The 18,831-nt window shown below is 31.8% G+C and overlaps 1 protein-coding gene and 1 pseudogene across 3 annotated transcripts; both read right to left on the reverse strand.

Annotated features, from left to right (window-relative positions):
* Positions 1-512: 512 nt before the first annotated feature.
* Positions 513-3,761, reverse strand: LOC105108523 (equilibrative nucleotide transporter 3-like). Of its 3 annotated transcripts, none has more exons than XM_011002857.1 (10): positions 3,513-3,761; positions 3,187-3,230; positions 2,991-3,095; positions 2,520-2,675; positions 2,280-2,423; positions 2,067-2,172; positions 1,602-1,771; positions 1,352-1,512; positions 830-1,088; positions 513-737 (listed from the first exon to the last, which is right to left on the reverse strand). In XM_011002857.1, the coding sequence occupies exons 2-10, from the start codon at positions 3,226-3,228 to the stop codon at positions 627-629; spliced, it is 1,254 nt and encodes a 417-aa protein (XP_011001159.1). In that variant the 5' UTR covers positions 3,229-3,230; positions 3,513-3,761; the 3' UTR covers positions 513-626. The 3 variants fall into 3 exon arrangements, with proteins under 3 accessions (XP_011001159.1, XP_011001158.1, XP_011001157.1); XM_011002856.1 differs by having other exon boundaries at positions 3,187-3,319; XM_011002855.1 differs by having other exon boundaries at positions 3,187-3,389.
* Positions 3,762-12,271: 8,510 nt separating this feature from the next.
* On the reverse strand, positions 12,272-15,292 carry LOC105108526 (equilibrative nucleotide transporter 3-like; annotated as a pseudogene).
* Between the last annotated feature and the right edge of the window lie 3,539 nt (positions 15,293-18,831).

Genomic DNA, 18,831 nt, shown 5'->3' on the forward strand with positions numbered 1-18,831 from the left:
CACATTCAGGAAGCAATACTAATAGACAACGAAAATTGCCAGAGAGGTTTCTTCAACTATCAAACATGTTCTGTCAATGGAGTCTTTAAGAAGGGTTGAGTGCATGAATACTATTTATATATACAAAGAGGGTTTGCATTGCATGAGAAGAAAAGAGCGATTCCATGTTAACCGTCTTCAATACACAGTTTTTATTCATAGACAAAAACGGAAACATCGCTATATTTTTCTGCTGCTGCTAGTCCATCCAAGTATTTTGGGATGCCTGCCAGTTAGCTTAGGCTCACATTTGCTCAACATGGGGGGCCAAAAAGGGAAGTAAAAGGTGAAGTTTGACCTCGTACGGAATTGGTCATTCGGAGTTGACTGCATCATTTTTTGGGTACACAGGATGATCAAGCTATGGAAGAAGAGAGTGGTAAGTTTAAAGCCTAACTTGTTTTTACAAAATCAAAGCTGATTACAAAAAGGTTACTAATCGTTTCCTTATGCATTAGTCAAGTCACTCAAGCTTGAGCTTTGATAACAACCAAGTAATGGATGGAATTAAGTAATGTAGTAACATATGATTTCAGAATTGGCTGTTTGCCTGTCTAGAGTTCCAGAGAGTGTATAGACATGAAACTTTAGAACTCCTTTTTACCTACAAGCCACAACCAATCAAGGGCTACCCCTGCAAAAACACCACATAATACACATAGCACCAGCAAATTACCCAAGGCATTTTGTTCAGGTCCCTGCAAGATAGAAAACAGGATATTATTATTACTACTAAGAAAACTTATTTGCAGATTGATAAATTAGTATGGCTACATAGATATGAACTTGCCTTGTAACCTTTGGGTGCTTCTGTAACAACACAGACTGTGAGATAGCCAGTGGTTAATCCCAAGAAGGAAATTAGGAGGATCATCCATCCCTGATCACTGTACTTTGCCGTGAAGTAAAATGCTGGAATGAGAAGAAAACGAGTGAGTACTGCGATCATAAGGCCCTTTCTGGACTTCAGCTTCAGGAATTCCACCAGAGGAATGTATCTTGATATCATATCGCATGCATTGAACACTGTAATCAGAACAATTGCATACCTGAAAATTCACCATCAACATGAAAGTTAACAAGGAGAGGCCTTCATGGTATGGAAACACAAGTACTTCAGCTTGTTCTGAATTCGTACTCCTAATTTGATCTTTGACTGTTTAAGTTTTCATGAACATTAATCCGATGCTAACATGAATTCAAAAATGGACTTACCAATTGGTAAAAAACAACCGATCATTTTAAAGCTACATTTTAAAAAAATGGCTCTCAAATAAAATAAATGCGGCTTAGACACAAATCGGGCACATACCATGAATGTAATTGGTGTGATCCAGTATCTTCATATATAAAGCCAGGAACTATTGATAATGTCAGCACAAATATAAGAATTAGGTCAACAGCATAGTCTATGTTCTCAAAGAGTAATTCCTTGTTGCTCAACCTCTCATGGCGTTTCGCTTCATTTTCATCCTGTCAAAATGCCAAAACCAATAAGGTTGATGGATTCTCAAAGCTCCTTTCAGAGTAATGTATTTTGAGGTAAAATAAAGCTGCTATACCTCTTGGTTTATGTGTATGCCACCAGCTTCAAGGTCAGCTGAGACAGTGTTTGATCCTTCAGTGGATGCCTTTAGGCGGTAGTACTTCACGATTGGCAGTTTGGGGAAGAGAAATGCATATACCAGAATGCATAGAAACTCAAAGAAAGTGGAGATCACTAAAAAGAGTACTGCGAAAGATAGTAAGATAAGTAATGATCAATGGAGCAGTCAATCAAATGGTAGAAAACTGGTGGGGAAATTTGTGAAATCCAGAAGCATTTGGACAAATCATTACTTTTGTCTTAGCCGGTTCATTTTTAGGACTAAAGCAATTGAACTAACTAGACACACTGTGAGAAAATTTGATCTTCTTGGGAAGCTAGGGCAGGCTAAAAGGGATCAAAATTTCCTGTGAAAATGTAAAAGAAACTTGTAATATAAAGCAAGAAGTTGTCATATATCAGCGAAGGAGAAGTCACATACTAACTCCTTTGCGAAGACCATTAGGGAATTTTTCAAATGCTGCTTTTGTTAGTAGTCTCAGTGCAGAGATTAGAAAACCTGATGCAGCTATACCAGCAAGGTAGGACTGTAGAAAATTAAACAACTGGTTTCAAGTCATCAGATTACATTGAAAATCTAAGGATGCATATGGAAATCAACTGACATTGAATGAAATGTGGTAAAAAGACTTACCTGAAGGAATTCAGGGCACATAAAAAATAGGTCTCCAACCATCCCACCTTGAAGGAGGGCATCTGCAACTCCGAAAGAACCTGCGATTGCACCTATACCAATGAAATTTCCAATTCCACCTTTACCTGATGAAGCTAAATCCAACTGTTTTAAAATGACAGCAATTTGGGAAACAAATTTGTTAGGAACCAGTAATTAGTGAATTGAAAAAAACCAAAAGAGAATATCTGTGGTACTTACAAGTAGAAGCAACAACGAACTCAAAAAGAAAAGTACGAGGCCAGATAGGTTGCGCTTTCGAGTATCGATCTTGGACTCATAATATGTCAGTATAGCCATAGATACAACAGCAAATGGCATGTAAATGAGAGTGAGCAGCCTCGCAGGATGGTATTTCTTCAAAAGATGGGAAAACACTGTCAAACAACTAATCTTTGACTCATAAAAGTTCAATGCATCAGTTTACTTTAGCAATATGTAACATTTCAAGCGGAGAAATCGTACAATTTCGTAAACCAGAAAAAAAGTTTAACGCATCAGTTATTGAGTCACACTAATCAATGTTTATCACTTGAACAAGGAGAAGTTCCACTTCTTCTGTCAGTTCAGACAACCTATGCATTTTTAAATATAAAAACCAAAATCACAGGCAGCCAAACCAAACCATCTTCCATCCAAATTGAACTGAAAAGTAGCCTTTGAACTACCTACCGGGAACAATTTATAGTAGTAATCTTCGATCGTCAGCATGCAGTTCCATGCGACAAGGGTTGCAAGTCCAAGAGCCCAACAACATGCCATCCCTAAATACTTTCCCTGGTTATCAATAGGACATTAATGCTACAATTAATTGGAAGATCTTTCACATTTCTGTTAATCAACTACCAATCAATGCTTGAACACAAACCTCGAGTCTTCTTGGAGCCTCACTTTGACTGGAACCTTCCATGGCTGCTCCACCGAAAACAGTTAGTAAACGTGATGTGATGTTGTTTTTTTTCCAGCAGTTACAAACTGGTCGGTTGCTTTTCTAAGAACAACTACAACACCGAATATTTATAAACTTGAAGAAATAGTTGTAAGATGGCAAGGAGATTAACAAACCATTTTCTGCAATAAAGATTTTTCAAGATCAGCAGGACAATGTGATCTTGCCAATTTTTTACATGTATGAAAGAAGATATTCACATTTATTAGGTAAAAGATTACACGGAAAGATCAGTATGATCTTACCAATTTTCCAAACGTGGATGGACTAAGAAGCAGAAACGCCATGGTGAGTTTGTTGAGGAAAAGAACAGGGTTATCTTTTACTTGAAAAGATTCTTGAAAGTTAAGAGGTTTGTATTGGTAGAACCATTAATGTCTGGAAGCTGGGGAATTTCAACCACAATTCAGAATAAGCCAGGAGAGTATCGTAGGAGTGAGGTGCAATCAGTGATACGGAGTTGTGGGGGACCTAGACATGCTTTAAAGAAAAGTTTGTGTTTTTGTTGAAAAATGAAAAGTCTTTGTTATCTGTTAAGGATTCCTGCAAGATCTGACTATTATTTTGTGACTGTATATGTACTCTCTACACGATTGAGTATACTATTTAGGATACTTAGAACAGTTGTAAAAAAAAAATAGTACAATATCACAAGAAAAAAAATATTTAGTGATTTAGAATCGCAAATAATATTTTGCAACTTGTTATTTGTATTCTTTATCTGCGACTCAAGAGTTATAGATATCAATTGCAGCACTTGAAATGCAGATATGATATGCAACTCAACTAAAAGACTCTCTCTATAATCATTTTTGCTGCCATTAACTCCCCAAAAAAAAACTACAATTCATAAGATCAAATAACTATTTTTCCAGCATTAAAACACAATTCAAATAAACAGCACATAACATCTTCAATCATAATTAATAAAATTAAATTGAAAATTAACATGATATTTTATTAAAATTAAATTAAGTATACATCTATTCATAATACTCATATCATATAATAATACATAACTGTTTCTAATAATCGTCCCAACTCGTAGAAGGGTCTGGAACACTCGTGGACAAGTCTGCAGCACCACCCTAACTCATCCAACTTGAGAATGAGTCAGTAATATTCATATAGGTATGAGGAGGACTAATATTAACTCAACTCGTGGATAGATCTAGCACGCTGGTGTATGAGCCTGAGAATCTCGATGATGAGCCTTGGATGCTAAATGACGGGCCCAGGATACTCATGGATTGGTCTGGGATGCTCGTGGATGAACCAACATCCTCAACACTCCCACAATAAGCAATCTCATTTTTCGTTAATGCCACTTTAAAATGCTCAGTCTTCTCAACTTCTTGAAGTCCACTACGATATAAATTGAGTGTAGTGTTGGCACAATACATCTCATCTCATCGACATCTTCACGAATAATTGTTGTTGCTTTTCGAGCGTCCCGTACTAAGTAATGAATCTATATATATACACATTAGAAATCAATTAGTAGTTAATGAATCTATATATATACATATTAGAAATCAATTAGTAGTTAATGAATCTATATATATATACACATTAGAAATCAATTAGTAGTTATCATTCATAATAACATTAGTCATGTATTTAATAAATGTTTTATGTAAAAGGAGTAGAAGGAGCAATATATTGATTAATAAACTCAACTACCTTAATATCCCCATTATACTTATCTTCTCCATCTTTCTCATTAACCTCGACTTTATTAATACAACGATCATCTTTGTCATCACTTGGGGATTCTCCATAGAAATATGAAGCATATATCATACACAACTAAGGTTCCATATTAACAATTTTCTGCACCAATATTTATCTACTTGCATTACCATCTAATCTAGATGAACCGGTTGCTCATGATGTTTGTGTGGTTCTCTGAGAGTTACTTGGAACCAAAGTCAAATCCATAGTAGAAGAGTTTCCTCATGCAAATCTACAATTCAAGTAGAGCTCCAGCATATTAGTCTCATTAATCATCACAAACCCAAATATTGAATTCACACTCATGTCACTACATATTGGTACACTGACATAAGGAGATTGATTGACCTTGGCTTGCAACATACTCTAAGTAACTTCAATTTTTATTTCAAACATTTCTAGCAAAGTCAATCACATAATATTCTAAATAACTCGTTAAGGGACATGTGTAATGTAGCAGCTAGAAATTCATGGCTCCTTCATTATAAATGATATCATTGTCGATATTGACAATAATACTACCATAAAAGCATAAAATTCCTAAAGTATAAGACATTTTGTCAAACAATATAACAAAACACAATTCTAATTCATCAAATTAATCGCCGAACACCTGAATTCATCAGATTTCACTACCATAACAAAATTAACAATCAAATTCTTGTATTTCATAGCTAATCTTATTAATTTATATATAATTCAGTATAATCTATAATTTAACGTAAATCAATATTAACTCTTCCAAAATAACTTTGTTAATTCACAATCAACAACAATCTAAAATCATTGATTATTTTGTAAATAACTTAATTATCAACTCAAATTATATCTAATTAACTTAATCTCTAATTCAAAACCCTAACATTTTATAAAATCAAATAACACATATTAACATAAATTACATCAAATTGATAAAAAGAAAGTGTTAATATACCTCTAAATATAGAAGATGAGTGGTGATAGTGACTGATGGTGGCTATTTTGGCCTGAAAATGGATGAGTTGTAGTGGAGAGAGAGAGATATGGTTAGTGATATGGGGTTAGAGAGAGAAATGGGTGATCTCATGCTATTACGAGAGTGATTCACGGTAGGAAGAGAGAAAGGAAGGTTGTTAAAGGTGGTAAAAAGGGAGAGCTGGGTAGCTATGAGGAAAGAGAGAGTGGATGAAAGAATGAAAGAAAGGAAAAGAAAGAGTTTATAGGTATAAATTTCAAATGAAATGGAATATACTATCGGTAACTTGCGTGTCATGGATGATATATACAAAATAAAAGTTATAAATAGTATATGTGACTCACGTGTCACAATTATTATTTGCTACTCGTAAAACTATACTAGATCTCTAAATATTTTATCCCATGTCATACTTTACCATTATTTTTTAAAAAAAAAACTGTGCTTAAAAAAAAAAACCCGCCTTGGTGTGATTCATTCTCTTTCTCAAAATGGTGATTACTTCAGTAAGAATATCCAAGCAGTCCTTTTACTATTAAACTGTACAATCCAATTTAAAACCATATTCGAAGTAGATATTTTGGAACTGTATTAGAAGACTTGTACTGAGCACCATGCCGTGTCAGGTTGTGCCCCTAGTCTTGGATGTGATTTGATTCATTTCGGTGGTATTAGCGCGTGAGATCATCATGTTTGGCCTCTCTTTTGGTATCTCTTGCCAAAATGCCTTCTGAATTTACGTCGGCATGACAACATTCCCTAGCGGATCTCTTTGTGGGATGCTCATCTAGCATGACTGTGTAAAACCATGCAAGAAAATCACAGAGCAGCGATAAGATTCCTCTGATATCTTTGGTGTGTCGCGGGTGGCTCTGTTGCTGTTGCTTCTCCCATAAGTGAAAGTGCTGTTCCTTTATCCGATCAATTCTGTCATGCTATTGGTAATTGATGTTCTCATTGATCAACATTGAATTGGAGAGAAAGGAACCGACTTTCATCATCGGTGGCATAAACTTGGATCTTCAGAAGCTGCCTTCACCTATGAGCCACAGCCAATCAAGGCAAACTCCAGCATATAAGCCTCCTTGAAGGAAAACCATAAGCAGATTACCCCAAGTATCTTGCTCAGGTCTCTCCAAAACCAAAAAAGCAAGAGCATTAATCACCAAAAACACTAAAAAGATATGCTTTTGTTGCACATCATAACTAGTGTATTGACTAATCGTGTAACCTTCCGGTGCCACTGCAAGGATGCACCCGGCAAGGGCAACCATTTATTATCCCGATGATCAGTACCGTATTTCACAAGGGGAATGTATCTTGATATAAGATCCCACGCCTTGTACACTGCAACCAGAACAAGTGCAGACCTGAAATATCTCCGACCAGCTGGAGATTGTTTAGATGCCCTGTGCTAGAATTTTTCTATGGTTAACAATCTGTTCCATGCTACAAGGGACCCAAGTCCAAGAATCAAGCAAACTTGCAACGCTTTATTTTTTTTCCCTGGACTCCAAGAAATTGAATAGATATAGTTCTTTCACTGATTATGACAAGGTTTGAGCACAAACCTCAAGCCTTGTTGGAGTCTCAATGCCCTTGACAGTAGTAGTCATGCAGGCGGATTATTTTGTATATTTTGTGAGCATACAAACTTGTTTACTGGAGTATGCTGTGCGGCAGTCGGATTAATTTTTTTAGGAATTTAATAAAAAACTATTTAATTATTAAACTTCATCTGATGAATTAACTTTTAAACCTCCTAGTTGGAACATGATTTTAAATTTAAATTTTTTAAAATTTATTGTCAATATAACATAGTTGGCCTAATCAATTTAAAAACAATTTGGTTGATCAATAAAAAAATCTTGATGATGAAATTGATAGAAAAAATCATAATCCACCTTCTTACCTAACTTTAATTTAAAATTTAATTGTGTGAGAGTTGTCTTAATATGATTTAACTAACTTGGTCAATTCATAAATAACTTAGTTAACTGTTATAAAAAGTTTGAGAATAAAATTTTTAAAAAGAAAAATGATGAAATTAAAAAAAAAACTCTTGAAAAAACTTTTGACCCGACTCATTGTTTAAACTAAGTTTAAAGTGAAATCATATAAGAGTTGTTCCAACATGATTCAATTAACTTAATCAATCTAAAAATAATTATGATGGTTGTTAAAAAAATCTAATGATAAAATTATAAAAAAATGAGGAATGGAAAAGAACAGGGAGCTAAATTTAAAAAAAAAAAATAAGAAGAGGAAGAGCCTAGTTTTATCAAATTAGCTTGTAGAAGGGTCTAACTGGAAGGGGAAAAAATGTTTAGAAATTAAAAAAAAAAAAACAAAAAAGTTGAGGTGCTTCGTTGTTGTTGATATAAAAAGTGGAACCCCATAATGTTTGAAGAATTTACCAGCATGAACATATTGTATTTCTAACTGCTTTACTAGACAGACGAATCCCTGTCCAAACAGCACTTGGCAACTAAAAAAACCTTATGAGAATTAGCCCTTTCGAACAACAAATCTAGGGGAATTTAGGGGAAAAAAGTGAAGCAGAAGGATTGATATTTATGATTTTTTTTCTGATTAACAAGATATCTTTACTTATTATGAGTATTTTAATTAATTTTACAGATTTTAAAATTAATGATCATATAAAATTCAAGTAATTTTAAAATTTATAAAATTTAAATTGAAAGCTTCTAAAAAATAAAAGAAGAAACAGATCAATTAAGTTACCCTCGTTATAATTAATCTTTATGATTTTTGAATCTTCTTGTGTTGGGTATTTTAGCTCTTTGTTTTCAGAAGCGTATGCTAACACTGTAATCAGTGAATCACTCGCGTGAATTTTGCAATTGTAATTCCCACAGTAGCAGTGATGAGGTTTGTGTTGTTATGTATCTTTCCTGTTTTAGTTTGATACATATTTTTTATGCTTTTTTTTTAAAAAAAAATATTTGTAACAAGGTTTGTGTGATCAGAAATGCATTGGATCTAATACAAAAACTCATAATAAAAAGGTTGAGTATTCTCTATTGAATTTTTCTTTCCATTCCCTTGATATTATACCATTCATTGTTGTTCATATGGTTAGATGCAAAAGATTGAAATTATTATTATTATTATATAAAAGAAGAGGGTTTTACTATACCCTCCACACAAAATCCTATTCTTTGGAATGATATTTTTAGGTTTTTTTTTCTTAACAATTTATGTTTTTTTTTAATTTTAATTTTATTTTTTAATATTAAATTTATTAGGATTGAGTCAATTCACATATTATTCAAAAAAAAATTTCTACTAAAAAACATTAATAATGTTTAAATATTTTTTATATTAATTTTTTTATTTGAACAGCAATAAAGCATGAACAACAATCTAGTAACATATATTAAAATTCCTATGATTTTTTATAGGTTTTTCAAGTTTGTTAAATTTTATAATAATTTAATGTTTTATTTAAAAATAATAATTTTTCTTTTAATAATTCAAGGGACTTTGCATCAATGGTCATACCTCTCACAATTTTATGAAAATCCTGATAATTAGTCACACCAGATGCCCATGATGTACAAAATCATCAAACCGAACAGTCAAACCTAACACCCCCTCATCAAACCTTCCAGCTCAAGATCTCTTCCAACTAAACAGGTTTTTTAAAAATTATTTGAAAAAATATAAATAATTATTTTTTAAAGTATTTTTATTTGGAAATATATTAAAATAATATTTTTTTTATTTTAAAAAACTTATTTTTAATATCAAGACATAAAAAAATATGAAAAAATTTAAAATAAAAAATTTAATTTTTTTAAAATATAAAAATAAACATACTAGACTAGTAGATGCAATCAGTGTGATAATATTCAGCTTTCACTTCAAGCATTTCGATTTCCAAGGTCTACATTTTAGGAAAGATTCAAGTGGGTGTGGGTGTGGCACTATTCATATAGAGTGGTATGTTTTAACATTGTTGCTGTGTTTTTTTTATATATATATTTATGTGGGTTTTTGAGCTAGTTTACGCTTAACATGATTAATTTTACGGTTTACTGAATATTCTGTAAATCTAATAAACATATAAAATATCATAAAAATAACAAATATGTATATGAAAACTCAAACTCAGATACAGTAAAAATAAATAAACCCCTTCCACCATTATACCAATACACTGGTTGCATTGTTGCTGCGTCTTTCGTTGTCCTTGTGGGTGCTATGGAGGAGGACTTGCCTCAAAATGTCTTATATCAGAGCCTCCTCGTGGCTCGACCGGATATTAATGATCGGACCACCGTGCTTGCAATGCCAAGGAACCATGCTGTTTCTCCCCAACCATGGACTCGTTATTACTATTATGGGCTTCACATCAGTGCTTCTGCATTCAAATTTAAGTTCATCCCGGATCACAAAATATTAACAAAATCACTAGACAGTGTGGTTAAATTATTGTAGTCACGATACTGAAATATTACTTCATCCAATAGTGTTTGTGTTTTTTTTTAAAAAAATTTATATTTTCAAATTTATGTTATAATGATCTAGTTTTTTGTTGTTTTTTTATTTTATTATTTATTATTGAGTTGATTTGGGAATTATATTTTTTTATTTTTTTCTATCTTTTTTCTCTTGAGTTATATACTAGTTTCATAAATTTATTTATTTTTCAATATCAATTTTCAATATTAGATTTGTTAGAAATAGAGTTTTATAATTTATTTTTTTTGTTTTGCTTTCTATGAGATTATCCAAATCTTATAATCCAAGTCATGGGTTTAGTAAGTTGATTCGGTTTAATTTTTTTTATTTTTAATTGATTTTTTTTAGTTTCACTCTCCAACAATCCTTTTTTTTTTTTAATTTTGATCCTTTGATTTTTTTCTCAATTTTCTTTTTATTTGTTTTTTATGAAGTCATACTAATCTCATGATCCAGATCATAGGTTTAACAAATTAGCTCGAATAATTGGTTTGTATTTTTCTTTGACTTTTTTTTAATTAATTATTTTTTTCACCCTTTAACATGAAGTTGCTTAAAAAATAGACTTTATAATTTTTTTATTTATTTTTTATGGGGTTATCATAATCTCATAACTTGAGTCAAAGGTTTGGGCAGATTAACCTAGGTTGATTTGGGTAGTTTCTTTTATTTTTTCTTTTTTATATATATATAATTTCATCCTTCAACATTAGATTGATTAAAAATTAGCTTTCAAAATTTTTTTGATTTGTTTTCTATAAAGTTATCACGGTCTCATGACTCGATTCAAATTTTTAACATATTGACCAGGTCTATCAAATATGTCATCATCTTAGTGTTTTTTCAAAAAATATAATCTAATATGTTACTCTATCAATATTTTAAAAAGATATTAATCAATATGGTTGGATATTAGGGTTTGCAATTTTTTTATTTATTTTCTATAGAGTTATCTTGATCTCATAACTCGAATTGTGAGTTTAGCAGGTTAACCCAGATTAACACATGTAGTTTTTTTTTAATTTAATTTTTTTTAGTTTCATCTCTCAACATTAAATTATTTAGGATTTGACTTTCATAATATATTTTAATTTACTTTTTATAAAATTATTATATTATCATGACTCAAGTCACAAATTTAACAAGTTAACCTTGGTTAATCTAATATATTATTATTTCAATATTTTAAAAACAATATCATGTAATATATTACTGTAATAATATTTTTTTAAAAAATATTATTCAATATATATCATATTTTGAGTTTTTAACTATTATTTTTTTATTAAAAAACATTTTAACAATATTTAAATTTCGTTTACATTAAGAGACATAGAGGGTCAATAATCCACTACTATCTATCATTAAATTAGGGAATTCACCAAAATGGACTGAAATTTCAAATTTGAACCCTCAAGGAGGAAAGATTGAGTTTTATGACAGAGTCGAAGACATCTTATTCGGCCCATCTTAAGGGATTTGTCCTATCCGAGAATGCTTATGTAAGAAAATTGTTTACAAATCTAATTTTCTTTCAGTTTTCATATTGCATATGTATTCGTCTTTCTTTCTTAGTTATGTATCATGAAAATGGGTGTGTTGGTTCTTGCAAGACAGACCAATATCATAATTATTAGCCTAAGATGATCGTATGACTGAAAATGTAGCTAAACAAGCATGTCAAGCCCAACTATCTACACTTGGGATTCCTTCAGAATCATCATGTTGTGTGGGATGTCAGTAGGTGATTCTGTTCTTGTCCCATATAGAGGAAAGGCTTAGCATAATTATGGGTTCAAACTTGCAATATTGAGGGAAAGGATTCAACTTTCTAATTCACTCTGTTGCACAGAGACTCGTCTCTTCAGGAATCATTTGCCTATGAGCCACAGCCAATCAAGGACAACCCCTGAAAAAATGCCAGCAAATAAGCACAACACAAGCAGATTGCCCAGTGCATTTTGCTCAGGCCCCTACAAAACCAAAAGAGCAGTTTAACGAGCCATTTTTTCATGAAGTGCCATCATATGAACATGTTGTACATAATTGCATGTAGATGGACTCACCTTGTAACCTTTTGGCGCCTCTGTCAGCACACAAACTGAAAGATAACCATTTGTTAATCCCAGGAAAGATGTTAGCATGATCATCCATCCCTGATCTCCATATTTTGCTGTGAAGTAGAAGGCAGGAATGAGCAGAAAACGAGAAAGACTAGCAATCATGAGACCCTTTCTAAACTCCAACTGCAAGCATTCCACAAGAGGAATGTATCGTGATATAAGATCCCACACATTGAACATTGCAACCAGAACAAGAGAATACCTGGAAAATCACCAATCATGAGAATTTACTTCTAGATCATACTTTATTATCAAGTTTGGCCAAGTATGTATTCTGCGTTGAAAGAAATCTCAGAAAGGAAACTGAAATTGCAGTTGAAGCATGGATATAGCAAGGAACATTGGATACAGTCACCTGCTTGATGCGGGACAGCAAGGAACTTGAAGAAGGGAAAAAAATTGTTTTCAAGTTCTTTTTAAATGAATTATGCTATGCCATGGATGAGCACTTACCATGAGCCCAACTGGTGTTTACCAGTGTCTTCATATAAGAACCCCGGAAAAATCGACAGTGTCAGCACATATATGAGAACAGGTCAAGTGCATAATCTGTATTTTGGAGGAATAGTTCTTTGTTACTCAACCGTTCCGGGGGTTTGTCATCGTCTGCAGCTTGCAAGAGTGGCCTATACTGATATGCCATAAGGATCAGAAACAATTTCTTTGAACACCAAACAGACCAGGTAAAAACATTAAAAGGAAAATGCAGCACCTCCTGGTTTTGAGGTTTTAGGATGCCAGCAGCTGCAAGGTCAGCTGAAACAGTCTTTGATCCTTCTGAAGCTGCCTTTGTACGATAGTACTTCACTATTGGTAGTCTAGGGAAGAGAAATGCATACAGCAGAACAGATAGAAACTCCAAGAAAGTAGACATTGCCAAAAATAACACTGCAAGAATCGGTAATCAAGTAATATATCAATCAAGTCTCTAGCATCAAAGGCAGGTCATATACCAAGATTCATATTACATTCATGTAGACTAGTTATGTAAACCTAAAAATCTGAAGCTCTGCTGCAAATGATATTTATGAAAGAGTTGTGAAAGCCAATGAGTCTCGTATTGGTCAAAGAAAATGTGACTTACTAACTCCCTTTCGTAGACCATTTTTAGACTTCTCAAACACTGCTTTCGTCAGTAGCCTCAAAGCAGAAGTCAAAGCCCCCGATGCTGCCAACCCAGCAAAGAAAGACTGCAGTACAAAAAACAACATGCTTTAATATCGGAAAATTCTTTCAAAATCCAGAATAGAGTTATAAGCTCCAGAACAACATTACAAGAATTCTACGAGGTGTTATTACCTGGACGAATTCAGGGCACATGAAAGACAAGTCTCCAACCATTCCACCTTGAACATGAGCATCTGCAATTCCTAAAGCAGCTACGACTGCACATATACCAATATAAGGTCCAACTCCTCCTTTCCCTGAAGTGACTAAATCCACCTGTCACGGATATTACCAGAACCGAAAGATGAATTGGATTGGATGAGACAAAGTAAACTATAAAAAGAGAAGATGACATGTACAGTACTTACAACAATAAGCATCAGCGTACTTGCAGTAAAGAGCATGTACCCTGCTATGTTCCGCTTTCTAGTATTGATCTTTGCTTCATTATATGTCAGTAACGCCATCGTTCCAAGGGCGAAAGGTTGATAAACAAGAGTAAGTACCCTTGAAGGATGGTATTTCTTCAAAAAGAAAGTAAAGCACTGTCAGATAGTTTTGCTATCCAAAATGTTGAGATTGTGGTGCGAAATAAAACTTCAACTACTAAATACTCAGATGGAAGATCAGTCAGACCATCAATCTTCGCTCAGTTATCACAAAATCAAAGAATCCCCCACTATCAAGCATAACCATCTAATATGGACGAGATAGAAAGTCAAATCTATCCTACACTGAATCTAGTTAACTATTTGCTGAAGATTTTCCCTAAATTTTGAAGGGTAGAAAAGAAACACAGTCAACCTTAAAACCAAACCCTTTCAATGCATTCCTAAGTGAACATATAAGCTTTTCTAGCCTTAACAAGATTGAAAAATCTAGCACACTAGTAAAGGCAGGATGAATATAACTAATGTCAGAAAATTTAGCTTCAAAAACAAATACTAGAAGATAACAGTGAGATACCTACCGGGAACAAATCATAGTAGTAATCTTCAATGGTTAGAATACTGTTCCATGAGACAAGAGATCCAAGTCCAAGAAACCAACAAATTATAATGGCTTTATGTTTTCCCTGGCCAATATAACATAAATTGAGTCAATGCCATGTTTTACTTCATTACTGGGAAGAAATCCCATCACCCCATCATTATTATATCAATGAAACAAAGCTTGAGAGCACAAACCTTAAGCATGGGTGCCGGCACTCCACTTCCACTAGGAATAGTCATGACGAGCCCCAACTGAATACCAGCAATCAGTCAATGTTCAAAAGAAACAAACGTGACCAACCTACCATGTTTCCTGGAGCAGAGAAGCATGACCAAACTTAACTTACCTATCTTGAATTCTAGCAGATGATCAAGAAAACAAATCTAACTCTGGGGTTTCAAGACAGTTTTGATCACTTTGACTGTCTTAATGAATCACATGCAAGAAACAAGAGAGCTCCAATAATTTTTGTATAATTTATTAATTTTTTTTTTCTAACTAATCTGGCAATTGAAGGAAAGGGTGTGATAGATAATTGATCTAAAAACGTTTAACACAAGTTTTAGCATTCACCAACAAGTTTTTCTTACTTCAAGACAGCAGGCACCACGAACAATTTTCCTTAATATTATAAAAACAGAGTCCTGATATATATATAATACACGTCCCCTTCTTCAAAGATTTGAAAGCGATGTAGATTCGTCAACAGTGCTTCTTTTAGCCTTGCTCGCATTCAAGGAACATAAAAGTCCAAAGGGACATGGGCAACTATTAGCTCCCATTACTCTGCAATTTGCAATCCCCATTCCATCCCCAAAACAAAGAGGGTAAGTAGTGATTGTAAATATGATGATATAAGATTGATTTTATATAATAATAATAATAATGATAATAATAATTGTATGAATTGTATATTTCACTAGTTAATTTGTGAATTGGATGTTGCTTCTAAGCAAAACCCAAAAATAAAATAAATAAGTAAAACATGAATGAATTAATTAATTAAAATCATGTCCCAATGCGATTGAGTGTATCTCAAACTTAGAAAGAGACAGAATCGGCTGCCGGAGCTTGAATCAATTAAGAACCATGCTGCTTCGAACTGGCTTATATGCGTAAACCAATGTCCTCCGAGGTTTCCATCCTTGCATCGTCCTTTGAAAGATAAGTGTGTTATCATATTATGGTAAGATGAGATTTTTAAAAGTAATTTATATTTTTGAAAATGTATTAAAATATTTCTTTTTAATTTTTAAATTAACACATTAAAATCATTAAAAAATAATAATTTAATTTTTTTTCCTAGTAAAACGAATAGAAAACATAAACTACAATACTTCCTACACTTAAAAATATGTATAATTAACCAGCGTTCAGCAAATATTTCTCCAATTATACGTACAACACTATGAACTTAAAGAAGGATGGTGTAGGAAATTAGGCATTTTACAAGTGTAAAAGAAAAACAAAAGACAGAGTACCTCCTTAAGGGATACTGGGCTTCAAAACTACCTTTAAAGTCTTGATCAAATAAATGTTATCATAAATTAAAATGAGAACAAAATTGATATATATATATATATATGATGAACTAAAAAATTGCTTAAAATTGTTATTGTTAATTATTTTAATTATTTTTTATTCTAGTCAAATAGTACTCAACTAATTATATGACACGTGATTCATCATGGATTAAATATTTTTATTTCATATAAAAAATTATATATACAAGTTTTTTCAATGTGTTTTTGTAGTTTGAAATATCTAAATTCAAATAAAAAAATATATTCATACATGTAATCAAATAAATCAAGAAGTATCTATGTTAATAAATAAATAAAAAGTTGTTAATAATATTTAAAAACAAAACTTAAAAAATTAAAAGATAGGTGTGTGGGAAATAAAAAAAGCTCATGTTTTTTTATAAAAAATCAAAATTAATTGGTCAACTAAATCAACAAAAAAAATATGAAAATTAAATTAAAAAAAATTTACATAGTTCATTCATATTAATATAAAAATAAAAAACAATGAAGAATAATACAATGAAAAACTCACGTTTTTTAAGTAATATTTAAATTTCTTCTCATGATAAAATATAACATTACTCAATTCGTAAAAAGCCCCAAATAATCCATCGAAATTCCTTAAAGCCCTTAAATGAAAAACAAAAAAACCGAAGGTCTTAAGAAAAGCCCAACCCAAGACCGAAATCCCTCAAGCCTAAAACCCAAAGGCCCAAAACCAGAAAATTCGAGATATTATTATAGTTGATGGTTTATTTCCCCCGGAAGTACCAAATTAAATGTACCCTATGAACTTAATTACTTTGATTTTAATCGTAATTGGAGTGCTCACAGCTCAACTGCTTTTCTGAAAATCTTCCTCTGAAAATATGTCAAAGAATATAAATTATGGTTTGCTATTTATTCTACTGTTTTTATTTGTTTACACTTCATATTTCATGCTCCCTCGAAATATACAAATATTTTCTTTATGTTATTCATAAACATAAAATTATAGATATATATCTTATCTATAACCTAATTTGGTTTAAGATCTAAGTTGTAAATAGGTCAATATAAATCTATTATGAATTGCAACAAAAAGCTTGATATTGCTTATCTATCAAGCTTATCTATATTCTTGAATAGAGATATATTTATATTAATTAGTATTTTGATAGTTTTGTTATTATATATAAAAATATTACATAATGAAATTAAGACAGTAACGCTATTAGATATCTTACAAATCTGTATTTCTTATATAATATCTATAATATCTAAGTGTTTCATGTTAAACATGCTAATTAATATTTTTCTATTAAATTTAATCATGTGATTATTATTTCTTAAAATTAAAATATTATCCACGTAGAGACATACAATGATATAAAATTTATTTGTGTTTTTCATATAAATACATTTATTAATTTTATTAATTTTGAATTTATTTAAAAATACAACCTCATACAAATCTTTCATATTATTTTTTTTTCAAAGTGTGGTTGTGGTTGTGATTTGGAAGTGTAATTATGGTTACTTTTTAAAGTGTTTTTTATTTGAAAAAGTATGCTAATAATATATTTTTATTTTTTAAAAAATTATTTTTTAAATTAATACATCAAAATAATTTGAAAATATCAAAATATATTAATTTAAAAAAATTAAAAAAAAATTAAAAATACTTTTCAAACGCATTGCAAAAATAATAATTTCACAAGCTTAGTTATCAAAGAGAACCTTGGAGATTGCTTAAATTCAGAATTTTTGTTCAGTGCTAAGAGCAAATAATGGGGTACGCGCAGGTCAAACCTATCAACTTTGCAATGGATACAGTGAACTTTGCTCCGGCAACATGAACTCCACGATAGAAGATCTGAAAGTGATCAGGATTCTTTGGATTCCCTTTATGATCTTTCCTAGCTTTTTAAAGGAATCTTGAAGGGGAAAGGCAAAGCAGCATTGCTGTATTAATTTGCTTTAATTAACTGTGCAGTTCTCCATTTCATTAACAGCAGTGCTTTGCAGTCCATTTTAATACAGTACCAGGAGATTGCTTTGCTGACCAGAACACAGCTGATCTCTTCAAAGATAAAGAAGGGAGGAGAGCCCATCACTTCTTTCATGTGCTAATCTTGATACGGTATCTTCTTTTATTGATATTATATGTGCGTATATATTACATGCATGATGCATCCATGCATATATTCAAAGTGGTTTTTCATAGAATTGGGTCAATAAATTTTTAATTTATTTTATGTATTTATTTTTTAGCATTAAAATCTACAACTCCATCATAGTATTTTCTTTTTCTTTAAAACACATTAGCCGCCCTTCAATATTTTTAAAACAAAAAAAAAAATCGGTATAGAATACCTTGTCTGTGCTAAGATTGAAATTTCTTAAAGCCCTTAAATAAAAAATAAATAACAAAAAGTCTTATAAAACATTGGAACCCTTAAACCAAATCCCTTGAACCTAAAATTAAAGGGGCATTTCAATTCGAGAATTGTTACCAGAAAATCTAAAGGTCTAAACTAAAAATAAATAAAAAGATTATTATAGTTCATTTCAGTTTAGATATCAAATTAAATGTTTC

Source organism: Populus euphratica, unplaced genomic scaffold (genome assembly GCF_000495115.2).
Source record: "Populus euphratica unplaced genomic scaffold, PopEup_1.0 scaffold194.1, whole genome shotgun sequence".
Lineage (NCBI taxonomy): Eukaryota > Viridiplantae > Streptophyta > Magnoliopsida > Malpighiales > Salicaceae > Populus > Populus euphratica.